We start from the raw sequence: 27,310 nt of genomic DNA, 5'->3' as shown, positions 1-27,310 counted from the left end.
CGTCCCCAACTCTCCTGCTGAATTTGGTAAATCCTTATGTGGCAGTGAAGGAGGTCGTAGCCCCCTCCCTCAGAGCCGCCACACTCCCTCTAGTACAAATAGCAGTCGTGGTTGATTACCACTCTGGGCCAGAGACCTGGTGAAATCTCAGCCAGACATCCAAATAGCTCTTCATTAAATTCACATTTGATTACTCTGCTTGGCTTAATAGGTTCTGCCTCTCACTGCCACGGAGGCTCGTGTAGATTGACTGTGTTCGTGCTCAGGTCTGACCGTCAAGATCCAAGCAGTTGCAGGCAGGACTGTGTTATCCTGCATGACGGAGCCGTTTTACTTGGCAACTTTCACCAGACATGAGCACATTCCTGATGTTAATTCTCCCCAGGTCTAAGTGCAGGTATAACACACACTTACGTAGACTTGCAAACACATAGACTGTCTTAGAAACACACAAAATATCTCATAAAAAAAATAAAAAATGATACAGTCATCCAGAGGGTGAGCAGTTGAGTGACTATGCACGCAGACAGAACCATCCCCAAACGTTGACTCTTGTTGCTATAATAATGGTGACTGCTATGTAAATACGAATACGCTTTGTCGTCCATTCTCTGTGGTAATCATGTCGAAATTCTGTCTGAACTTTTGTTTAATTTGTTCACGGCCCGACTGCCTCAGCTCCTCCAAACTCGGCCGGAAAGGTTTATTTAAGAGGCACAGCTGGGGCCCCTTTTTCTCTGTTTTGTAAAATGTCAAATTGGAAAACTTTTTTTTTCCCCTCCCTCATCTTTCTTTTCACTCTCCTGCATTACAAAAATCCTGAAGTGTTCGTGCCTGGGCTGTGACGAGGTGGCAGGCCACAGCCAAATAGGCCAATATAGACACTTCACTTGTTTCCTGGCCTTAGCAGGACCCCCTCAGGTCAGCCCAAAGGTCAGCTAAATAGTCCCCCTGCCCCCCCCTCTCTGCTCTACATCAGTCTCTACCTATATGTCTTCCCTTTTGGCTTTGTTGTGGGAGCTTGCTGTCTGATTACTGGTTAATCAGGGCTCTAGTGCTGCTGAACACATAATATTAAAGACATTTCTTTGATATTACTTGATATTCTTCATGGACTGGTCCGAATTGTTTGTTATTAATTTAAACCTGCAGCTTTTCTGATGTTTAATTCTTTTGCATTCTGTGAAGAAATGTAGCTTTGAGTCGATGTTAATTAAACTGGCTGTGTTTCAGTGGTATTCCAGTCTGTGGCCCTCTGAACAGTTGAAGTGCATATAAAGATTTGGCCAAGTGGGCCTCAATGTCGAGATTGATTACACACAATTCAGGTTGTTTATCCTGCCCTTTATATAAACCTCCCTTTCCTAAATACTTGAAAAGATAATGAAGCTTTATCATGTCTCACGGTGGAGAATATTTGGGAGAGTGGAATCATCTTCTCTGCTTGAGTAGAAGTGTTTTATTATTGCGAGTACACGCTATCTTCAGTAGTCTAAACGACACGTTTCTTTCCTCCAGCAGACAGTGCAACAGTCCCTGAAAGCGTCTTGAAAAACTTCACGATGCATTTACTTTACCCAACACACCCACCTGGTGCTTTTGTTTGGCCTGCCATCTTTATTATTCTCAATAGTTAGGGCCCGAGCCACCGACAACGTCGGGCCAGCGAAGGCCCTATTGAAATTGTAAGAGTTATTATTTTTCTGATTTTTATTTTTCCTCTTTGGGAGCTTTTTGGGGATACTTGCCATGCATGAAAACTCACCAAATTTTGCAGACTTGTCAGGTCTGGCGAAAATAGAGGTGTGATATAGGTGCCATAAATGTGTGGGAAAAAATGGCTCTCTAGCGCCCCCTACAAAGCGGATCGGCGGCGCCCCTCGGCCAGTTTGTCCGATTGACTTGAAATTCAACACACATGTCCTAATCCACTAGATCTAAAAAAAAGCCTCTCAGACCCCGAAAATGCGCATACTTAAATTTTCCGCCATTTTGAATTTAGTGAAAAACACATCTTTGCGAAGTTCTCCTACACGCTGGCTCCGATTGCTACCAAAATTGCTGTGGATCATAATTGGATGTAGATCACTCAGATTTATCAAAAGCTTTTTGATATCTCTTTGCGTTGAGAAGATATGGACCAATAAACTTCCTAAGGGCGTGGCTTAATATCAATACACATAACTTCTCAACCCATTGTCGAAAATTCGCGAAACTTTCAGCATATGTGCCCATCGCATACCGCAACATACCCTGAGATTTTTGTTGCATTCAACCAATAGGGGGCGCTACAGTAAACCCGCAAAGTTGTGTTTTTTGGCACTTTTCGCATTTTGCAGCCTTCGTATTTTAACGAACTCCTCCTAGAGCATTTATGCGATCGACTTCATATTTGTTCAGGGTGCTCTTAAGACCTTTGTGATTAAAAATTATTAAAAGCTAGCGCTTTCGTCGAAGAACCTTGACGTGGCGTGGCGGCCATTTTGCATCATTTTTATGAAAAATCAAGTTGTTATAACTCTAAGGTACATTAACCAATACACACAAAACTTCTTGTGCATGAAGCCTCTTCAAGCATGAACACACACAAATTAAAAAAATTTCAATAACTCATAGCGCCACCTACTGGCTGAAGGCAATGTTTTTTTTTACACTTTCATTTATTCCTCCTAGCCACGTGACCCGATTAGTCTCAAATTGTGCTAGGATGGCTTAAAGACATTGATGAAGAATCGCCATAAGTATTGTGCGTTTTCGTTGAACGCTGTTGCCGTGGCGACGCATCGTTCGCCATGCAAAATTGAAGTTGTTATAACTCCAAGGTACATTATCCAATTTGCACAAAACTTCTTGTGCATGATGCCACTTCAAGCCTGAACATACCTGATTTGAAAAAATTCAAAAAACTCATAGCGCCACCTACTGGCTGAAGGAAATATGGTTCAATAGGTTAGGATGCTCAAAAATTCCTAAAACTTTGCACATGTGTCAAAGGCATCGGAGGAAATATGAGGTATGATTTTTGGCCTTGTCTGTTTTAAATTGCCTCTGTAGCGCCCCCTACAATATTTCAAAAGAGCAGCCCCGGCGCTACGTTTGAGCTACATGTACGAAACTTGGTAGGCACATGTATCCTGTGGAGACTTAAAAATAAGTCTCTTGGCACCATGCTCTAAAACCTACCAAAGTCGGCCATTTTGATTTTGGTGTCATTTTTCCATAGCATAGTAGGTTAGGATGCTCAAAAATTCATGGCACTTTGCACATGTGTCAAAGGTATCGGAAGAAGTATGTGGTATGATTTTCGGCCTTGCCCGTTTGAAATTGCCTCTGTAGCGCCCCCTACAATATTTCAAAAGAGCAGCCCCGGCGCTACGTTTGAGCTACACGTACGAAACTGGGTAGGCGCACGTATCCTGCGGAGACTTAAACATAAGTCTCTTGGCACCATGCTCTCAAACCTACCAAAGTCGGCCATTTTGATTTCGGTGTCATTTTTCCTTAGCATAGTACTATCTGCAAAGCATCGTTTCCAGCATCAGGCGGTCCCACGCGGGATCGACGACGTCTCGCTCACAGACGCGCAGTCCAGCGGTCGCGGACGTTCTCCGACGCACAGGCCGGAGTCCGCCGCCGGCCCCGACGCGCAAGGGAGGCGAGGGCCCGTTCATCACTGCTCGCAGTTTTAATTTTGGATGAATCAGTGCCAGTTACAAAGGATGACCTCCTCACATCTGAGCGGATGTATCCTGAGGAGGTTTTTCCAGTGTGTGTATAAAGGAAAGCAGCTGCTGTCATGTAAAAGCATTGACTTTATGCATGCGCAATTAAAATTCCATGCCTGCGTTGTATTTCTCCACCTCTCAGTCTCTAACAGTTAGACTGACATATACAAGGTGTGCATGTGAGATTCCAGGGTTATGAAATGAGAATCATTGCACAGCATTCTGCAAAAGAGTATTAGATTAGCCTTCTCAGCCATGCTGGCAGCATGTCTCTATGGATGGCAATGTCTGTCAGTCGGTTCATCCAACACTTTGGTGCAAATATCTTGAATATTGGATGGATTTGGTACATACATTCATGGTTTCCAGTGGAAGCATCCGGATGACTTTGATGATTCTCTGACTTCTCCTCTAGTGCACCGTGAAGGTGAACTTTGTGGCTTTAAGTGAAATGTCTTGTCAACTATTGAATGGATTACCATGAAATTGTTGTACAGACATTCATGTTCCCCTCAGGATGAACTAATTGGATTGTAGTTGTCTTTTCATCTAGCTCAGGTTAATATTGTATTGCTTTACTTTGTGTTTAGTCCTAATGAGCAAATGTTAGCATGCTAATATGCTTAACTTAGATGCTCAACATGATGTTAGTACTAAGCTCAAAGCACCGTTATACCTATGTTCAGCCTCACAGAGCTGCTAGAATGGCTGCAGATTCTCTATCTTGTTATACTGGGACAGATTGATGAACATGGGTTTGCAAGTTCGCAGATACTTCACTGATCCCTGACATTCTGGTTTGTGGTCTTCCTCTACTGTGAGCACCGGAAAAGGTACGGAACAGCAGCCATGGAGCTGGTGCAGACTCCACTTGAATAGTGGAGGTCCAGTTGAAGGTGCGATACCTTATGCGGCCGGCTTTGAAGAACGGATTCCATACTGCTCAAGCTCCCTTTCAGCACGACTGTTGACAGCACTTTAAGTCCACCTTCACCCCAACCGCTGTTGAGTGGTGCGTGATGAGGCGCTAGTCTCAGTGTCTGCTGGAGCTTTGTAGTGCCCTGGCTGATCTCAGAGGGCAGGCCTCCAACTTATTTATAGCACTGCTGTGGGTGTCAGAGGAAATGGGGCTGTGGCTGGGGAGCAAGGCTTGTGTTTGCCTTAAAAAAGGACTCTTCCTCCCAACCAGACGGAGCTCATCTTGGAGAACCATCAGACAGCGGCAGGGGGCAGAGGGCAGTGGATTTGTAATCCGGCCCAAATGGCGATGACCCAAAGCATTTTCACTCAGCCACCACTTCGGTAAACACACAGGCAGTTCATTGATAGCATGTGTGACATTCCTCCATCCCATCTCAGGATCCCAGCCCAGCTCAGTCTGTTCTCAGATCTTCAGGCCTGCCTCCAGCTGTGAGAGCCCTGCCCCCCTTTGACTTTTAGACCCCCCCACACCCCCCGCCTCTCCATTTGCTCTCATTAGCTGAGTTCACCCAGCTTGTTCTCTTATGTCATCCTGTGTGATATCCATCTGTATAGCATCTTTTTTCTTTGCTGCATCCTCTTCCTCCCTGCATCATTTCCTTTCTATAAAAAATACAAACCTGTTGAAATCTGACGTATTATGCACACGGTTCACAAAAACGTCAGCCTTATTTAGATATTTCTAACGAGATAAATCCTGATTGAGTCAAGCACAGATTGACTTTAAAGTGGCATTAAAATGTTTGTCAACATCTGTTACCAGAGAGGTATTGTTGGTGTCCTGCTTTACATGCGAATACAGTAGTTCTGTTTGCTAAATTCAAATTCAAAGGGGCGTTATAGGCATGAAAGTTTCAAGAACAATTATCAAACAAATTATCATAATACAAAAGAATGTCCACCAACCCAAAGCAATAACATCCATAAGGTATGGATCTGCTTAGGATGTTTGACCCAAAAGTAATTGTGCTGCTATAAGAGGTTGACCTGACATTTTTCAGTAGTCATTGTTGGTGTGCGAGTATATACTTCCAATTTTTAAATTTTTTTTATTTATGACCATCTGTTTAGAATATCTGGATAAATGTTCACTGTAGGTCTGATTTTAAAAAGGAAACCATAAACAACTTTAATCATTCATCTTTTTTTCATAATCTGCCATTTCAGTTTGGAAGCTGTATTACAGACAATATTAAAGTCATTAAAGGCAGGTGAGCCTTGTTTTCCAGCATAAATACATTTTCACTCGGTGTGTTTCCAGTCAGTCACATATGACGCCCCAAAAGTTTCTCATCATAAAGTTTATTATTAAATCTTTTGAATATTAAGAAAAGCAGTAAGCGAGATGCGACTGTTTGCCACCTCGACCACCAGTGTGCTTTGTGCCAAGAAAAATGGCCCGAAAAACATTTTTCTTCTGCCTAAATGATATAAAACAATATTCAACACAAATGCAACTATGCCTACTGTATATTATTAGAAGTCGTGTGTGATTGAATGGCCCGAGGCTCACTCTGTACATCGTCTGTGTCTGCTCCCCCTTTGCGTCTCTCTAACCCTCACAGCTAGCTGAGCCAGAGGTAACCCTTGTCGTTGCCTTCCTTCACCCTCAGCTACCTAACCTCCTGACCTACTTCCTATGGCCCCTTCCATGTTTCTGTCAGCGGCATCCATTATTGGAACGCGAGTTAACGGCATGTCGAGTAAAAGCGTGTCTCAATAAACAATATACAGACGCACGCAAAAAGCTGCCTGCTGAGGCTAGTGGTGACACCTCAAAATAAACAAACAAATAAACACACGCACAGAAGAAGAAGGATGAGGAACAAAGAGGAAACACTTTAACACAAGCCTGGTTGCATTTCATGAATAATTCAAGTCCTTGTGGTGCCCCTCTAGACACACACACACACATATGCACAAAACCCGCCCACCCACTCTCTCTCTCTCTTACACACACACACACACACACACACACACACACACACACACACACACACCGATCACAGCGGTACACAGAAGAGGATAAGTGGGGAGTGTGTGTGTGAATGTGTGCAGCGATATGTCAGGTTGAATTCATGGTATTTGGGTTGAGCTCCATTTCAAGATTACCTTCGCCGCTGGAGTCGGTGGCTAGCATTAAATGTAAATACAGTCATCCTGTTTATCCTGCTTGATCCCATCATCCACCCCTATCAATGCCATGCTCCCCCCCCCCCCCCCCCCCCCCCCCCCCCCCGTCCTATTCATCATGCTATATGCCTAAATAATCGAGGGAGTTACAATAACATCACCGTCTCCAATCTGTGCTTTATATTCTGACCCGAGTAGCTCAGAAAGTGTCTGTACAGGGGAGACGTCGACGGCACCACACCTGATGGCCAACGTGATGACAGAAATAAACGAAAGTGCATATAAAAAGATGTTTAGAGAGAAACAAGAGCTCAGATGATACGAAAATCAGCTCAATCACACTCTGGTGATGCATATTTAAACACTGAAATATCCAGTGAATTCTAATTACAGTGTAGTTTGGGATCGCCCGTTGCTCTCTTTTAAATGTCAGCCGGTCAAATGTGAGTTTTGTTTTCATGAATTAATAGTTTTGGAAGAATGTTTTATGAAAGTAGCACTTAAGGAAAAATACTTCATTAGATTTGTTTTGTATTCGGTTGGTCCTCTAGTGTCCCCATCTGTTGCTATACACCCACAATATGACAAGATCCTGTGTGTCCTCCATGCTGTTAACTCTACGTTCCTGTGATATATGACCACATATCATATAATAAGGTCTCCGTTTGTTTACTAGTTCATTAGACATTTGAATTATTTAGTGCAAAATAACTCTGGGGGTCATGGGAATAAAAGGACAACAGGACAATATGAATAGCACAGTCTTAAGTAGCCAATCCATTACTCTTTGCTTTTCTCTACTTTTCAATGACGGCTCAACACCTGCTTAATGAAAGACCGTTACGAGGCTGAGGTCAGCTCTTATATTCACAAATAGAGTTCGTAGAATCCCAAGCAGTGAGTACACAACATAGTGTACTCATTTACATCCTGGACATTTATTTTTCTTACTGTTAGAAATGATTTTAGCTACACAAATAGTTAAGTACACAGCTGTCTTTCATTTTTGCTATGTATTTCCCAATCAGCAGTAAGTCTCTGTATCAACCTCCACTCGGTTTCCCCTGAATTCCCCCGGGTGACTCAGGCTTGTCACTTGTTCATGTGTGTTGTCAGAGTGTTTATGTGTTGTTCTAAGAGGACTTGAGTTAGTGTGGGTTTGAAAACGCTCCCCCATTTGGCTGTGGGGAGCAGTTCTTCCCCCTCTCTTTGAAAGGTTAGAGAGTGAAGGGGAAATGGATGATAGGGGGCAATTCACAGAACAAGATGTTCTTTTATATCCTCCAGACATGTTGCATCACGGTTAGTGGCCTGGGAACGCTGACCTGGATATTTAGGTGCAGCAAGTTTATGCTAAGCCTGCATGAGAGTGTGTGTTTGGGTTTTGGTGTATCCGTTTTCTAACCCCTCCAGGAAGTAGTTACTTTCCAGGACCTAATTAGAGCCAGTGAGGGCCACTATTGACTCTGAATCCAGCAGACCCTGGTTGCTAATGAGACCTCAGGAATAGAATAGAATCACCGACACAAAAGGAGCTGTTCTTTTATTTTCCAGAAATCTTTTAATTAATTCACTTTTTTTTCTTTGACTCTTTTCAGCTCCAAAGACCTGCAGCCCAAAGCAGTTTGTGTGTAAAGACGGGGTGACTTGCATCTCTAAGGGCTGGCGCTGTGACCGGGAGAAGGACTGCCCAGATGGCTCTGACGAGGAGCCTGATGTTTGTAAGTCTTATAAAGACAGTACACTATATTGTGTGTATATATATATATATATATATATATATATATATATATATATATATATATATATATTGTATTGACACTTTAGGTTATCTTCTTGTGTGTGTGATCCTGCTGCATATGACTTTCACAGCGGAGTAAACTTATTTAAACCATTCAGGAAAGATTATTGCAGCCTTGAGAGGAAATGCTTTTCAGCTTACTGTATGCAGATCCATAAATGTATCATAAGCACTCCTAGTCAAGTGGGTTTTGGACACTTCTGTTTTATGTGGTAGATGTGTTTGCTCATTTAAGTCACAAGTATGTGGGATAGAAGCTCTCACTGCTTATCTTCTCCGATGTGAATACAGGAAAATCAAATATTAGCTGAACCTTTCGTTTTATTCATCTGAACAAATACAAACTTAGAGTTGGTTGATGTAACATCTTCAACATCTCTGTGAAGATGCTGTTTTGGCAATGTGGGCATTATGTAGATTAATTTGACTTGGATATTATTCAACAGGTGCAGTCCTTATGCAGAACAATCCCAGAAATAGATCAAAAACCTGCTGTTCTGGCTTTTGAAAGCCATTTTTTTGGTATGCTGATATTTCACTGGAGCGTTTGATCCCTCCACACACATTCTATATGCAGTCTCCAGACTGAGCTTGTTGGCCTATTAGATTTATTTGGCAAACCACAGCCAGGCTGGAGAAAACAATGGGGTGTTTTATCAGTGAGTGAGAGAGGTCATTCTGCCTTTAAACAGTCCTGTCATGCCCAATTAGGGGATTTACAAAGTTTGTCTTTTATGATAGATGTGATTTCTTTCTGCATTCAGAGCCACAGAGGATGCAGTCATGAGACAAACTGAAAGTAGGACTGAAAAAAAGGCAAAAAAGCTGTCATTTCAAAGTCTTCATTAGAGTGGAGAGGCTTTGAGAGGCTGAATCCCTGGGGAGGGGATGAAAGCAGCAGTGTCCTTTTGGTCAGCCTCTCCGACTGAAATGCCTGTAGTTTTCAGAGGGCTTAGTGTGGGTAGGGGGGACAGTTCTGTGTGTGTGTGTGTGTGTGTGTGTGTGTGTGTGTGTGTGTGTGTGTGTGTGTGTGTGTGTGTGTGTGTGTGTGTGTGTGTGTGTGTGTGTGTGTGTGTGTGTTATGGGGGGTGTTTGGCTGGAAGAGAGTGAGCGAGGCCAGAGTGCTGTAGCTGCAGTCTAGACGCAGAGACTGTATGAGCGTAGGTCTGGAAGTCATTAGAGACTCGCCCAGAGCAATGGAGAAACCTGCTGTTTTTTCACAACCTGCTCTTTCTCCCCGTTCTCATCTGTGGGCCAGCCTCCTTCCATGTCTCTATCTGGGACAGGAACAACAGTGACTCCGTATTCTGTCTTCTGCTCCCTCGAGCTTATGCCAAACTCCTTCAAAAACAACAGTTATAGGACCGATGCTGTACAGGGACCTGACTTTTCACATGTGTCACGGTGGAAAACCCAAGAATGAGTCAGAGAGACAAAAAGGCCAATCCTAATCTTAGCTTTCCTGGAATTGAGGTGTGTTTTTTTTCAAATTAGAATGGGTGAGACTGTTATTAAAGAACGTGGCAGGTAAAAGTGCATTACAAACACTTTTATCTGAAGTCTAAATAGTCTGCCAAGGGGCTTTTCATTGGAATTGTGACTTTCTTTTTTATTGGATTGAAATTAAAGGATAAGTTTGTTGATATTCTTTTTTCCAAGAAACCTCTTGAAAAGACCATAAACAGTCAATAAATAGATCCTATTAACAAGTTTTGCCTAAGTAGCTTTGTTGTTGTGACATATTACTTCATTACGAGGAACATGGGCGGTGTAGTTTATTTGATTCAGTCCCACATACACCGTCCTGCAATTAAAAAAAGTCTCCAACAAACACACTATTTACTCTTGTTTAACGTTTTTTTTTTAAATAATTAAACATTTACCTCTCCATCATTCAATTCAGGCCTTTGTAGCATGTCTAGCCTCTCTTGCCCGTGTTTCCTGAGGATCTCTACTGTCAAATGGTCAAAACTTAAAACAAAATGCTATTTGGAAAACAAAGCTTAAAAATATGATGTTTGGTGCAGAGCAGATGTTGGGTGTTGAAGCTGTGGAGCACTGAATGAATATCAACCACTTAAAAATGGCTGGTTGATTAGCATTTTTGTAACTCATTAAATGTATACAGTATATAAAAAAATAAACAGTAATCTACTTTTCTGAGCTGGAGAGGTGGTCACAAGGACTGAAAATGAAAATGGATTTAAATACCATATCGTCATATGGTTTTATGAGCATGTATCCCAAACTGTATGTACACCACCCATACACTCGGTAGTATTTTTAGTTGTATTGTTGTGATAAATGTGCTCTTTGTGAAGGTGCTTTTGCAGATGCTTCTGGTTGAAACGATGCATGAGAGGTTTATTTATTCACTCGTGTGGATGGGGCTTTGTTAGTGTGTTGGCTATTGCCAGTGAAGTCAGTCACTGTCCAGTGCAGCTGCTTTGCCCTGCTGTGTAACCCCCACAGTGCTGTTCTTTGTGCCCCGGGGTGCTGGGTCAGACTGGCATAGAGGGATACTGAAAGAGTAAAACAAAAACAAAATGGTTGTTTTGGGCATATGACCTTTTTATACAGCGCTTTGATCTCCATTGCTAATCAATGAACAATTGAAACACGGGAGATACATGTGAAGATTATTTGTCTGGAGAGCCCTCGGGTAGGGTGGAGGCTCTGGTAGAGCTGCCGGCTCCTCAGGCTGTAGACTTTATTGGGGTCCTGAAATATTCCCACGTGTAGTGAGTGTGCCCTGGAAACACAGGAAGTGTGTAACGCTGAAATGATGTCCCCTGCCCCTGGCCTGTAATAAGGGCAGTTTTACAGACAGTTCCCACCTAGGCTGCAATTAACTCTTTAGGAGATGAGGCACTTTTGTAACAGCCACTTTCAGAGTGGAAAACACAATCATTCGTGATGTAATGTGCGTCTCACTGACTCCCATCAAAGTAAATGAAAGACGGTCTTGAAAATAAGTTTTTATATTTTGTATACTTGCTCAGATGTTTGAGTACCAGCAGTTGTAATGAGATCTAACAGGGATTTGTTGTTTGCTGTATATTTGTTCAGTGGTGTCATTTACCAAAAAGTCTGTTTTTTTTATCCTGTTCCGATATAGAAGAAGTGATGTGTTTGATCCTGCTACTGTCTCCTAAAAGCCACCACTCAGTCCAGATAGCCACCAACATGACGAGGAAAACAACCGTCGCTGTTGTAGAAGTGTTGCCTTGCAGCTCCTTGTCCCTAAAAGAACCTGATGCAGGTGTGAAAGCATCTGCACACAGTCCGCTCCCTTCTACACACACACACACGCATGGTTATGTGTTGTGATGTTATATGAGCTGATGCAAGGATGTGCTGTAGATTAATTATTTCACGTGAAATTTGGGTAAAAATGCTGTCAACTGACATATTATCGCGTTAGCTACCTTGTTATCAAACAATTGCCTACTTACACATCCAGCAGGCACAGAGCAACATTGACTTGATGTGTGAATGTAACACTAACTTTCTTTTTAGCTCTGTTTAGGTCTCCATCAACCTCTGATGAAGATATTTGGCTTAGTTGCTGAATGCTCCACTGTTGTTAGCTAGCATAGTTAGCTAGTTGTGCACTTGTCTTTTTGCAGGTAGTGTACAGTTAGTTTATCAAAGGTTTTCCCTTTAAAAACAGCCGTGTGTTGTGTCTGGAAACAATGCTAATGAGAGCAGTTAGACTGAAATGAAACAATAAGGTTTCAAACTATGACCGGAAAGATGTTAAAAGGTTCCATAGAGCTGAGGGGAAAGGCAGAGGCAAGGGGAAAACTCTCTCTCGGTACACATTTTTTCCATTGTTTGAATTTAGTTTATTATTGATGTTTCCCCCCCCTCAATTTCACATTTCAAAACCTATGACTTTTGACAAGGATAGGAGTAAATGAAAACAAAGGTATCCTTCGTTTGAGCACGTCTTTCCACCAGTGCAAACCCATGCGAGTCGAAGATTCTTAAGGGTCCCAATTTATCCCAGACAGCGTGTGTGCAACAGTAACAGTAAAGACAAATAGAGAAACTGCAGGAATGATGTATACATGTTTTATTTAAGGGTGCGGTGAGGCAGATGTGATCCACAAGCCACCAGTTGGCCATTTTTAGATGAGGACTTGAGGCTGGGGCATTAGAGAGGGCAAAGCTGGCCCCTTGAAGCAGAACAAGAGAGCCGGCCTGTGTTCAGCCAAGAAAAGCGTGTCAGGGGTTTACGTTTTAAAAAGACCATTATGTAATCTCAGCAGGGCTCTCTCAGAAGGGAGTGGGGCGGGACAGAGGGACCCTAGTGGGGGTGGGGGTAAGGGGGGACAGGGAGCATGGCTTAGAGCAGGGTTTATGATGTGGTAGAATGAGGGACATAAACAATAACAATATGATAATTGAAGCCCCCCCCCCCCCCCCACCACCCTGCAACTAGAAGCTTTTGACTCACAGATGCTGAACACCTGGCTATGCCTCGTGGCTGCTCTGTCTGTACGGCAAACTGCCGTGTGCCTTATAAGTAGCGGTAATAAATGACTACATCCCGTATGCTGTCTTCTGCCGTGGATGTTTAACTTCGGTCTCCTCGGGTTTCTTGGCTTGAACAGCGACAGTTACACTCGTCATCCTTTCTGACCCCCTTGGGCCTTTCCTGTCATTTGCATAGCTGTTTTTTTTTAACGTGATAGTTAGTCGTCTGTCCTTTTGAATTGGTCTTCTAATGCCCTACGTAACAAATGAAACAGACTGTCGGAAGAGGGTCTTGGCGCTTAATTTCTGATGAATAAAGCTTGTCTTGCTTTCTGGGTAAGAACTCTAATCCAAAACAATCATTCTGGGACAGCAGCATTGCCCCCTCTCGGCTCTTTACGAGGAAAAACTTGCACAATACTAATAGTTTTAAGTTAATCCTCTGCCCACTGTGAGGAAATAAGAGGCGAATGAATCAAATAATGAGTCTTTTCAATCTGAGAAATAGTCACTACGTAAGAACCTTATTCAGTCCGCAATAGATCTATTTTTCTGTTTGTGTGAGAAAATGGGAGAAAGAGTTTGTCTGTGTGTGTTATTTGAACTTTCATCTTCCCTTTTATGCACAAGCTTAAGGAAATAGGTGTGCATCAATGGATGATATAACTTCTTGAAATTCCCCTTTGGGTGTATTTACTTCCTATTTCATAACCAATACCTACATAGGCGCAATCTATTTATTTGGTTGTGCTATCTGGTTGTGTTGTGCTGAATGAATATTGTAATTCACTTTGCTGATAGAACTGTTTGCTTAGTGGCTTCTGTGCCCTTAGGGGCAGCAGTGCTGCTGTGTTTGGAGAAGGCTCAGTTTGTTGTGCTTTCGAGAGCTGGATTTAGACCTTCCTGCTTTGCTTGTCGCCCTGCCAGCCACCACAGAGGCCCCCCCAGGAAGCAATGAAAATCTGGTGTTGATATCTTGGAAGGAATGGGGTGAGCAGAGAGAGCCAGAGAACATCAAGTGCAGAGAGGGCACACAGTCTGCCGCCAGGGTGAAAGCCAGAGATGCTTATAATAAAGAGCATTCATGCTGTCAGTTTGTATAAGAACATTGTTAAACTGAGGTGTGAACGCCTGGACAAAGGGAATCCATGTAGCTGTAAATAAACCCACTGTAGTAGTTGTAAAGGCCCTCACAGGTGTGGTTGGAGTGGCAGGTTAATGTGTTGTTTTCCACCTGCAGAGTGAAGTGTTTATGGGCTCGCTGTCAGAAATAAACAGTGTTGTTACCAGAAAACAAATGTTGGCCTCTGTGCTCTGCGGCTAGCTGTGGCTGTGCCTGCTCTTTTGCTGCCTGTGATCTTTTTCACAAGACTGTGTTGAGTAGCAAAATCAAAATAACACACTTCCATGGTAGCCCATACGCCTCAATGGAGCTCTGGTGTTGTTGCGTCTTTTTTTTTCTTTCCGGTGTCCTAGTTGTTTGGAGTTTCGTTCCTTTGGCAGGGCAGACGGCGGATGGAGGTCAAGGGGCGCCTTGGGGCTGCTTGGGCAAGATTCGGGTGCTCTGTCCAAGAATATGTCATGTTCACAGGGACGGCCAGCCGGTTTGTGGGGACATCAGTGGTCAGCGAAACCCAGTATTGGTATGTCATTAAGAGGAGCTGGCCGTAAACTGGTGCAACACTATTTATTCATGAGGTATATTTATGGATCAACATGTTCAATTATCCAGCTGTATGTGGATGGTTGATGTCTGTGAAAATGATTATTTTTAATCATCTTGCTTGTTGGCAGCATATGTATAAGTGTATTTCTGCCGTTGTTTATGCTGTAATAGTAACCTTGTTGCTCTCTGGAGTTGGCCTCATTCTGGCCTACATAGAGTCCCTTTTATGTTTTCGCACTGGCAGTGTCTTGTTATTTCTTTGTGCGTTTGTTATTGGTTGACTAAGCATTGTGTTGACTTGCATTTGGAGTGGAGGCATGAGCTAGTGAATGGAAAATCCCCACAGCCTGACAAGCTTTTTGGGCACGGGGACAGCCTGATCCAGACCCAGATCCTGACTCCTTCTCAGTCAGCTGGACCTCCCTTTTCTTAAAACATTACTTATGAAAGAAGAAAGTCAAGAGTCGTGAAAGTATAAACGGTCTTAGGCGAGCAAGGAAAGTGTGTCTTAAAAATATTAATCCTAAAACAGCACATAATTAGAAGGTGCCAGCTCCCCTTTCATCACTGTGACCCCCGTGGGCCTTGCCGTGTTGCCGGTTCTCCCTCCAGGTGACCGCGCTACAGTACAGATCAGGCTTAGCACGAGACGCTGCGGCTCAGCACTGCGGCTCAGCCTGCTTTGTAGGGGGTCACAGCCGATTTGTGTGATCCAAACAATGGCCTTAGTTTTCTTGTCCCCCCCCCCCCCCCCCCCTCCCCGCGCTCCCTCTTTCGACACCCCCTCTGCTCTCACTCCCTAGCACTGGAAAAGTGCATGTGATCTACTTCTATGTGTACCGGCTTAAATACTCCACTCGTGCAAGGTGTCTGAAATCCATTACGCTGTCTTGTTTTGATGGATGCTTAGAGAAGAAAAGCTTTGTTTGGCTCTAATGGTGATTTGGTGGACTACAGAAAAGTATCCATCAGGTGTTCCTATTGAATAGGTTGATATTGAAGGTTGAAGCTCTTTGCATCTGGTTGTACATCCTCAAACAAATTAGTTGCAGCAGACAGGCCTATGGAAGAAGTGAATTCTGTCCTGGTATCTGCTTACGTCTTTGTGACGTCTGTAGCAGAGAGAAGTGAAGCCTTGGAACGATCTCAAGCTCTCCATAGGAAAATAATAGTTAAATCTCCACCCTCGGTTTCACCCACTGGCTCTGACACAGGGATAGCCTGTATGGGTCGATGATGGGAACACCAGGATGATTTTCCTTTTCCTTGGGCACTCTAATTGAGCTACAGAACAGAACAGTTGAAGCTGTACCAGCCAGCTTGTGTAGATCTTTCACTGAACCGTACAACAAGCTGTGTAGAGAAACCGAGCAAATAGAAACTTCTCAAAGAGAAAACGGTTTGGGCCTGCTAACCTGGCTCACTCACAGTAGAGGAATGTTGAATAAAAGACCCTGTTTAATTCAAATTAGCAATGCCTTTTCCACCGCCGACCGCTGCCAGCTCGCTTAAGAATGAAGCCTTGTGGGGCTCTGTCCACTTCCTGTGGATGAGGTGTTCCACTCGGTCTTCTATGTCTACTCTCTCACTTTCTCTTTCTCTCTCTTTGTGTCTCACTCTGTTCGTTTTCCACACACTGCCCTCCCTCTTAAACACTTACTGTAAATGGGTCAACAGATGTTGGAAGAAAAATGATGGGAGGAGATAGAGAAGGAGAGAGAGAGAGTGAAGGCCAACAGTTTGACTTAGCACATGGGCTGAGAAAGATGAGCCCTTTAGAGGAGCGATGTGTGTTCAAAACAAAGTTCATGCACCAAAAAAAAAAAAGAAAAGAAAGGAAGACGTTCATGCATTTTGTTTGCATTTGAGCAACTTTTTAGTTATAAAAGAAATAATTATGCTCATTTGCTTTCCTGATGAGCGTTGGATGAGAATACCAATCCCGCTTTCATTTCTATTCGCTAAATATGAAACTAGAGCTAGCAGGAGATTAGCTTAGTTTATCAGCATAAAGACTGGAAGCAGTGGGAAACAGCTAGCCTGGCTCTCTTTTCAAAGTTCAAAAATACACCTACTTACTCCTGTAAAGCAGACTAATTAACAGGTAATCATGTTGTATATTGGTTGTTTAAACCATCAGCCATTGAGACCATTGGCCAATTTCAGGGACCTCGAGTCTTTCACTGCTAGGTTGCCAGGCAACTGGTCACCAAGAAAGAGTTCAAGCACGTTTTCACCTTGAAAAGAGAAATAATTGTTGGTACATTTCTGTTTGTATATGAAATAAACACACAACATACAATGAGGTAATAGGGGAGCTTTAGAAGTACCGGTAAGCAGATTATTGAACCAGGGTGGCTGTGTGCTTTCTTTGTACTTATTGGGCCAAAATACAGTCACTGTCTCGGCGGGTATACAGTTCATTAGTCATCTCACAGTCCGTAGACTTGGACGGTGTTGACAGCAGTTTGTACATACAGAACTGAGTTGTTGGCAACGCATGGACAAGTTGGACATTCACTTCTATATTGAGTTAAAGCTGCATAGATTTAGTGTCTTGGAGGGAGCAGTTTTGGATAAACTCATATTCACTCAAGATGAATATGTTTTTTTCCCCCCCAGGGATCCCAAAGTCCTCTCTTAGCACATACTACTATAATACCAGGCTGACATGCCACTACACTGGCGTGCTTATTGTTTTGCCTCTAGGATGGTTGTGTGCATGCTGTGAAGGTAGTTATTTAGCCAGTTCCAACTAGGATAATGGTGTGTTTGTAGGTCCTGCTAGTTTTCTCTCGTGGCCATCTTTCGCCGCCACAATGGTTCTTTGAATTTCTGCCTTGTGGTTCTTCCTGCTAAGTTGGCAAGAGGAAAAGATGAATATAAATCCAGGATAGATGAGAAGGGGAATGCTGAGCTGTTGGGAAACAAGGTAAAAGAACAAACTGGCTAGTGTTGGGGAAACGGGGGGGAACAGAAGCAAACAAACATGCCGGTTTTCTTGAACAAATCATTCCGATACATGCAAATGATTGTGATTTACTCGCAGACACAGTTTAGGAATGTTTTCAAAACTTGCTTGCAGACTTGGAACAATAGGAGCTTACACAATCTAAAGCGTTTCCCAATTTGCACGTCTTCTCTTATTCCCAACATTACGACACGCAGCTTTGATTAATTACTGTAAAGTGAACGTTCCCTGCTGAGTCGGACAGATTTATTTACTAAGTGAAGGTTTATACAATTGCCTTACTCATTAAATATGTGGCCTTCATAGTCCATCTGTTGCTCAGGAATGTCTTTAAGACCATGATCGTCTTTGATAGCCACATGGAGAAATGTCCCGTGTTGTTGTCCCGTACTTGAATGACGCTATTTAAAGGTTTTTCCAGTTCATATGCCACTAAGTTGGCCTATTTATTTCCAATAACGGTGAGCATGAGGGCTCTTAGTGTGATCTGTGTTTAGTGTATTGATAGTCTGAGTGTTTGCTGCACACCCACTGCAGGTTACCTCTGTCTTGTAACTGGGTGCCTAATGGTTTGTGATGAGGCCCACCACAGTGGTGCCATCCACAAAAATGAAGTAAACAGATTTGCACTCACAGGGGCAGATGCTATTGAAATATTTCTGTGTTGCTTCAGTCTTGACAAATATGTTGTCAGACACACGTAGTCGCGCTGTCTTTTAGAAAATCTGTCATCCACTGGCAGGATGAAAGGGCAGTGTTTTATAAAGACTGATTTGAGAGCATTTCTACTTCACCGATCAGTGTGTAGTCGGGACAAAATGGATGAAAGAGAAAAAGGGAGCTGGCAAGGGTCCCAAGGTAAGATCCGTCTTAGGAAGTACATGTTGTTGTACTGTACGTGCCGACATGGCTCCAAACAAACCCATTTGTAACTGGGTGTGTGGAGTTGCACAGCTGGAGCTGTGTACAGATAAGGTGCTGCAGTGCAATTTTGGTATCCATTTTGGCATGACAGTGCACTTGTGTTTCTGCCCGCTGAGAATGGTTCTTATTGCAAATCCAATCAGAAAGAACCATTTTAGTGACACACACAGACCTCTCCAAAGACAAACCAGGGCAAGTTAAGTTTTGTATTACTTTGATGTACTGCACAACCTGAATCTAGTACACATCCAATATATATTGATCTAAAGTGAATAATGCTACTGAAGAATACTTTTTGGGTTAGATTAACGGTATGTCTTTCTGGTTCAGTTGATTTAATATGTGTAGCCATTTTTTGCAAGAATCATACATACTTGGATTATGTAGTCTCTAATTTGCTTGGTGCTATGAATACAAGTATGCCCGGCTCAAATGGCCTGTTTAAAATGAATAGATAATTAAATGATCAATAATGGGAAACAATCACAGAACCAGGGTTAAAGCACATTTTTGAAATGTTACCGCTTTTCTTTAGAAGATAACATATTTGTCTCATCCGTACTGTTTCTGTAGAGTTTCGAGGGTGTCATGGCTGAATTTCACAAGATATTGAGTTGCAAAACGGACATTTATTCATATATACAAAGGATTATTGCACTACTTAATTTTCAGTCAACCATAATTGTGTGTGTGTCATCCGCAGGTCCTCACAGTACCATATCACGGTGTCCTGCCAATGAGTACCAGTGTGGAGGAACAGATCTCTGCATCCACATGAGCAAACTTTGCAACGGGGCGCCAGACTGTACTGACGGCTGGGATGAGGGACCACACTGCAGAGGTATCACTGTCGCACACGCACACATTTAAGGGATATGCAATATGAATGTAGAAGAGTGTTCTGGTAAATAATACAATTCTTGTTGTAGTGCAGCCTGACTGTGTGAAAGATATGGGTAGTGTGGAGTCTGGCTGGATTTCTGTTCTGTTTGTTGCTTTCGTATTGTTCAGTTCTCTCCCCTGGAATCTTCACACTGAAGTCACAGTAACTGATTGATTTATCACACCAATGTGAAAATATTGTGTTTTTCTTTTGTTCTGTATGCTGTTTTGTACAGCCTTGGCCAAAGGTTTTGAGAATGACAAGTTTTGGTTTTCACAAAGTTTGCTGCTTCAGTGTTTCTAGATCTTTTTGTCCGATGCTACTATGGTATGCTGAAGTATAATTACAAGCATTTTATAAGTGTCAAAGGCTTTTATTGACAATTACATTAAGTTTATGCAAAGAGTCAATATTTGCACTGTTGACGAGAAGTTCCTCTCGGAGGATGTTTTGGTACCATTCTTTATTCATGGCTGTGTTCTTAGGCAAAGTTGTGAGTGAGCCCACTCCCTTGGCTGAGAAGCAACCCCACACATGGTCTGTAAGGATGCTTTACTGTTGGCATCACACAGGACTGATGGTAGTGCTCACCTTTTCTCCTCCGGACAAGCTTTTTTCAGGATGCCCCAAACAATCGGAAAGGGGATTCATCAGAGAAAATTACTTTACCCAAGTCCTCAGCAGTCCAGTCCCTGTATCTTTTGCAGAATATCAGTCTGTCCCTGATGTTTTTCCTGGAGAGAAGTGGCTTCTTTGCTGCCCTTCTTGACACCAGGCCATCCTTCAAATGTCTTCGCCTCACTGTGGATACAGATGCACTCACACCTGCCTGCTGCCATTCCTGAGCAAGCTCTGCACTGGTGGTGCCCCGATCCTGCAGCTGAATCAACTTTAGGAGACGGTCCTGGCGCTTGCTGGACTTGTTGGGCGCCCTGAAGCCTTCTTCACAACAATTGAACCTCTCTCCTTGAAGTTCTTGATGATTCGATAAATGGTTGATTTAGGTGCAATCTTACAAGCAATTCATCTGATCACTCTTCATAAGATTCTGGAGTATATGCAAATTGCCATCATAAAAACTGAGGCAGCTGACTTTGTGAAAATTAATAGTTGTGTCATTCTCAAAACTTTTGGCCAAGGGTGTAGACACAACCAACTGTAGGTTTGACTCCCCGTTAACATTGCTCAAAATGAAAGCATATCTATTGCCTCCACACATCTGTCAACTGGGGACAGCTGAGCTGGTGGCTCGCAGCTAACAGAGCTAAAAGTGCTGAGTTAACGGAGCTAACAGCTGCTGGCAGAGCTAACAGAGCTGACAGAGCTAACAGAGCTAACAGTACTGATAGAGTTAACAGAGCTAACAGTGCGGAAAGAGTAAACATAGCTAACAGTGCTGATAGAGTTAACATAGCTAACAGTGCTGACAGTGTGAAAGACCTAACAGAGCTAACAGTGCGGATAGAGTTAACATAGCTAACAGTGCTGATAGAGTTAACATAGCTAACAGTGCTAACAGTGCTGACAGAGCTGACAGTGTGACAGACCTAACAGAGCTAAAAGTGCTGAGTTAACAGAGCTAACAGCTGCTGACAGAGCTAACGGTGCTAACAGAGCTAACAGTGCTGACAGATTTAACAGTGTTTACCTGAGGAGACCAGAAATTGGGTGCTATGCTTGCGCCAGAACGCTGTCAATCGGGTTGGCGTTACCAGGTCTAACCAGCGCTGTGCAGAGCTGTTGCCGTGAGCTTGCCAGTGAGGGTGCGCTCACGTGCACCAACATGCACTACAAGTCACGCACAGCGGGGCCCGGCAATGTCAACAAAGCAAGGAGAAGCTTGAATTCTAACACACAGAGTGAGAGTAACTTCATTCTCATTATTTCACTATACAGCAAATAGCTGCTGAATGCACTGAATTCATTCTTTTAACAGAGTAAATTAAGGAAGTTATTATTTTGAAATCCAAAACTAGGAAGTAATTTATGATGACCCTAAAGAATGTAATGTCCTTTACCAGAATGTGCTGATCAAGTTGACCACACTGAGTGAAAACAGAACTTGATTGTGCAAAAGACCTTAAAATCTTCTCCGGATAGATGGATTATTACAGGAAAGGACGAAGGTCGAAAAGGAACTGAGGACTTCCTCTATTTGGGAGTCATGTCAGTTAAAAGGTTAGCAAAGGAACACCACTGATGACAGACAGTGAAATACTGTCCATCATGCTGCTTTGTGTCCTATGACTGGTCGCATAGATGTTTAAATAGCCGGCAGGCATCATTACTGCTGTTTCACTACTAACCCTGAAGTATGTATTAATGATGGATTTCCAAAACTGCCTTTCCCAACCTGTACAAAATCCAACAACTAAGAATATTACTGGCCAAAGTAAAATGTTGAATAACAATTTCATCCCTAGGCTCTTAGATTTAGATTGGTACAGTGTGCAGAATTAAATATCTAATCTTCCTCTCCTGAGTGTCAATCTTCTCCTTTACTGAGGCAGGCACTTGTCTTTTCTCAAAGACAAGATCTCTATTTTTTTCATCTCCCGACTACACCTTCAGTCAAAAAATGTGTTAGGATAAAATGTCTATTAAACAAACACGGAGAGAGGCTTGGGAAAGGACATCAAGCTTTCATGTACTTTCAGGCTTGGCTGGACTTTGAGGTGGGAGTGGACTTTTGTGTTTGTGTAGGTGCGTGTGTGTGTGTGTGCGTGAGTGTGTTTGTTTTGTATTCACCACAAATATCTGTCCACAGGTGGGTCGCACACCAGCTTTCTGGGGACACACATGGGGTCCATTACTGTTTATTTCATGGTTTTGGTTTCAGGGTTAAGGTTAGAACTAGGTTTGGGGGTTTTGTGTGTATATATATATGTCTGTAATATAAATATCTCTCGTTGACATCTTTTGTTTTATAAGAGGTCATCTGATTGATGTGAGTGGTGGTGTGCACTCTGAACCAAAACAGAGCAATTTTCTGTACTTTTATTTGCTAAAAATAAATATTTTGTGGCATGTGTCACTGTTGGTTGTTTACATTGTTGCCCATGTTGGCTTTCTAAACACATCTCGGTTGTTCAGTGCTCAGACTTGTTTTGGAAAATTCCGGGCATGTCTGTAATTTGAACTGTGGTTGTCCCAGCAAGCCTCTGGAGAGCAGCAGGAAGACGTGTCTATAATATTCAATGCACTGTATGGATCTTTATTCTCATATGATGCAGATCACTTCAAAGTCTGGGATGATAGCTGAAAATGAACAGAGAGAAAGTTGCTGATATGAGTGGTTTAGCTTTTTCTTGCTCAGCAGTTATAGCTGTTTGGAGCTTTTCAGGTTCAAGTTTAATTGTATTATTGATTTAGGAAACTCATTTAGTGCAGAAATACAACATGCACAATACAGTACCGCAGCAAAACTGTGGGCTTTTGTCTCTTTAATCTTGAAAGTGTGGTGAGCTTCTCTTCTCTCTCCCCGGAGGTGCTGTGTAAGTGTGAATTGTCTGCCAGTGTTTTCTGGGCAAAGTGAATCACTTGTGACTGATAGATCTCATCCTGGTTTGACATGACTGTGTCTGTTTGACTATGACTCACTGTGTCTTGATTTATATCTCACAGGATGTGCAGTGCACTGTTGAAAACTCTGCTGAGATTCCATTATGTGTCGGTCAGCTGACTGGAAGGTGGGATTGTAGCGGGTTGTGTTTGTGCCCTACTGTGTTTGATGTGTGTGTTGCCTTAGAGATGGTCTGGGTCAGCGGGGAGGTATTGATTGTTGGTGCAGGGCTGAAGTATTTGTTGATTTTATGTTGTTGCCTTCCATTTACAGACTTTGTATCGGATATTTGTTTTATTTAAAGCAAAAATCCACCTAAACGTCACTTAAGAGGATGTCGTATTTTGATGATTTAAAATATAAAAGTGAAAAACACATTTGATGTCACCAACTGAAAATCAAAAAATGTAAAGTATTTCTTTCTAGACTCATATTTCACTTTGCTGAAAGTCAGCAATTGCATGTGTAACTCATTTAATAATGGAAACAGCGTTATTAGTGTGTATATATAATAAAACTATTTATAGCACCTTTCAAAACAAAGTTTAAAAGTGTTTTACAGAAAACATTAATACAAGTAAATATAAAACAATACAAAATAATTTGAACTATTACAACAAACGCCATCACAAAGCAATGAGATTAAAGTGAGTTTTGAGAATAGACTTTAAAGGGGGTACTGAGAAATTGGAGAAAGTCTTGATGAACTGAAATAAATGAGAGGCGCAACATTTCACAACAGTAAAACTATATCAACTTTTCATACTTTACTATATACACATGGTTGCACGGATGTTTGGACATAGTTTTGATTTTGTTAAACGCCACCGTCCCCATTTACTCAAGTTGTTGTGTTTTGGGTGACGTATTCCTTTAATTGGTGTGATGTTGCATTAGCTAGTTTTCCAATTCTGAACTCATCACTCACAAGTGACACATTCATTCAAGAGATGTTTTTTCTGTTTGTTTTCCGGGACAGTTTAAGGAATTCTGAGAGGCGTTTGTTTTCTGAAAGTCACACTACATCCAGCCACACTTACTGTAGATCACATCTTTTGCCAGTTCTAATGCTGATGATGAATTGATGGGTGACTAATGTGACGCTAGATGTTTTGTACTTATTATTTATTTTCGTCAGGAGGAGGCCGCAGAGAGTAGTTCAACAATTTAGCTTGGCGCATCAAGTATTAATGCCCTTCAGCACCCTGCTAAACTGTAAATATTCTACAGAAAGTGTACAATGGCAGTTTAGTACCCAGCAGGGTGAATGAAATGTGTGATCACGGTATAATCTGTGGGTTTATAGTGGTATGTTGAATGGATTATTACAGAATTATGCACAAATACACCTTTTTATTAGAACCACTGATGCAGTGTTTTTAACTGAATAACAATGTTGGTAACAGGAAAGAAATAAAGGCCTTATGTCTTAAATCACTCCTTTTATACAATGTCTTCTTTTCATGTGCATTCCTCCAAAAACTCACTCCTGTCTTCGGTTCGCCTCGCCTCTTTTGTCTCCCTCCAGAGTTTATTTCCAACTGCTCGCACATGGGTTGTCAGGAAACCTGTGCGGTGACTCCAGCAGGGCCTGCTTGTTACTGCAAGAGTGGTTATGAGATCAGCGCAGATGGAAAGACATGCAAAGGTGAGTTTGTCTAATGGCCACCCTCTGTGATAACTGCAGTTCAGTGTATGCTGCAAGTCCTAAAAAAAATAGTAAATCTTTGTATTTTATTCCTGGCGAAATGAGAGAAATGAACTCGCTTACCTTGTCCGGTAACAATGTTTACTCAGGTTCTGGAGAAGCGGAATTAAGTGCAGAGCACACATTGGGTAGTTCAGGGGTCCTGGGTGTGTGCTGCATTTCCCACAAAAGACTGTTTGGAAACATTCATATCTTTGCAGGCATTGAGATAATAGAGGAGTCACAGACATTGATGAGCAACAACCTCGCTGATACAATGGCTATTTTATGCAACACATCACCTTTAATGAATCACTAACTTAATCGGACAAAAATAAACTTAACAGGAGACACAGAATTGTTGTTTTTTAATAAGTTAAATCAGCATTTTTATGTCTCCTCCGCAGATATGTTTAGGTTTTTATTGTATTTTCAGTTTGTAAAAATTCTGAACTAGAATTTGTTATTTGCTATACCCTAATAAGACCATCTGTGGCTTCTGTGGTTCAGATTTTGACGAGTGCGGTTTGTATGGGACCTGCAGTCAGTCCTGTACCAACACTGAAGGCTCCTACGCCTGCTCATGTGTGGAGGGCTACTTGTCGCAGCCAGACAATCGCTCATGCAAGGCCAAGAATGGTAAGTAAGCCGACATCGGCAGTACTGAATGTAATCCAGTTTTGACTGAGACTGTGCGAATGTTCTGTTCATGTTCCTCCTGTCAACCGGTAGCTGTGTTCATGTCACGTTTCAGTGCCAGTAGACCGTCTGCCTGTCCTGCTGATCGCCAACTCCCAAAACATCCAGGCCACCTCGCTGAGCGGCACCACGGTCCACAGCCTGCTGTCCACCAGCACCAAACAAACCACAGCCATGGACTTCCTTTACGCCCAGGAGACTGTCTGCTGGATCCATGTAGGAGACGCCCCCTCATCCACATACCTCAAATGTGCCAAGATCCCCAATCTGAAGAGCTTCACAGAGGAGAGAGTCATCAACATCACCCTCAGCCTGCACCGTGAGTACACCGCAGCAGCGTAGAGCTTCACCCAGGTACATTTAGTACACAGCAGAATGTTACAGCCCCGTTCTCAACACATAATACTTCACACGACAGCAGAACATATTGCCTAACTGCTGACTTCATTAGGTTGCGTGGCAAGGCCGGAAGAAAACACTGGACAACACCTGTGGATTCACAGCAATCTGACAAACATTTTTTCAGAGGAGGAAGCGTGTATTTGTTTAGTATTTCACTCATTCCATACTTCTATGTAAGTCTGGCTAAAATGAGGCAGAGACTTGATAGCACAGATGTGCTATCAGCACAACAGACATCCATTCTGCCCACAGCTTCTTCAGCACATGGACCTTGAAACTATCAAATACGCTGACTAGAAGTTTGTTGCGACACACGCACAATTCAAAAAACACTTCCAAACCCTAATCACTAGAAATAGGCCTTTACATAGCCAGGTAAACGCAGTAAAAGCACATTGAAGCGAATGTTTCCAGGTTTGTTTTTGGTTTAGTTGCTATCTGGAAATGAATGCAATTGGATTTAGACGTCTGCTGGAGTGACGTTCTTCTAGCTAATCTGAATTTTAAGTAATTCTAAATATCCTTTAGCCTTCCAAGGTCTACCCCACCTATCAGTAGCAAAGCCCAACCTTTGACTACATGCCTCGGCTGATCCTCACCTTGAATTATTACGTTTGTCTGGTTTGCATCCTTTGAAGATGGCGATTTGGCCGGGCTTGTTGGTCTGAATTGCTTCAAATGTGTTTCACTTTAAAAGTCAAATGTAAACAGGTGGAGAAAAAATGTCCAGAAATGTAGCCAAAACTGAACAGAGCATCAATACCGACGTGCTTGTGCTCCGCTTGTGAGTCAGAAGTATTGTGGCAGCACATTAAAAGCAGCTGTGTTTTTCCATGGCTTAAGTTTCGTTTCAGAAAGAGTCTGTTCTCCTGTAAAAAGGGAACTAAAAGACAGACCTTGGAGATCTAAGGCGCACGAATGAGTGCAGACGTGCGTATGTGCGTGTTCCTGCAGACAGGAGACAACCTGCTGGTCAAAAGCCTCCACACCCACTTCTCCTCCCTCTGTTTATCTCTTCGTTGCTTCAAGTTCCTAGCCGTGTTGCGGCCTGGTTTTCGGGCTCCCTGTCTGCACTGTGAAAGGGAAAGTACAGAAACAACACATTCATCCACACAGAGGCAGCAGGAATGCATCCTTTTAGGAAGTTGGTTGACAGATGGTTTATAACTATCTGCATTGTCATTCTAATCCACAAACAATGAATGACTTTGCCTTGAATTAAAACAGCGTTGCATTTTACTCACTCACTTAGTCGTTATGTTCATATTCTCTGCCCACGTGCTTCCTGGTTCGCTCCACAATCCCTTAACTCCACTTTTAAACACTGTACACAGTACTTGGGCTGTAATGCAGACATGCTTTAATTGTCTTGAATCATATAGCTCAGCTTTATT

General features: G+C 42.6%; 1 protein-coding gene across 1 annotated transcript in view; it reads left to right on the top strand.

The window, feature by feature from the left end:
• Positions 1-27,310, top strand: part of LOC306693866 (low-density lipoprotein receptor-related protein 1-like) — an 87,186-nt gene that overhangs the window by 7,641 nt on the left and 52,235 nt on the right. The window contains exons 2-6 of the mRNA XM_079156524.1: positions 8,438-8,560; positions 19,387-19,524; positions 24,657-24,776; positions 25,326-25,454; positions 25,570-25,833. Of these exons, the coding sequence (XP_079012650.1) occupies positions 8,438-8,560; positions 19,387-19,524; positions 24,657-24,776; positions 25,326-25,454; positions 25,570-25,833 (774 nt within the window). The remainder of the gene's footprint in view (positions 1-8,437; positions 8,561-19,386; positions 19,525-24,656; positions 24,777-25,325; positions 25,455-25,569; positions 25,834-27,310) is intronic.

This window comes from Pholis gunnellus, assembly GCF_910591455.1.
Source record: "Pholis gunnellus genome assembly, chromosome: 3".
In the NCBI taxonomy this organism is placed as follows: Eukaryota; Metazoa; Chordata; class Actinopteri; order Perciformes; family Pholidae; genus Pholis; species Pholis gunnellus.
Note: the sequence above shows the minus strand (reverse complement) of the source record. Positions and strands in the feature narration are given on the sequence as shown.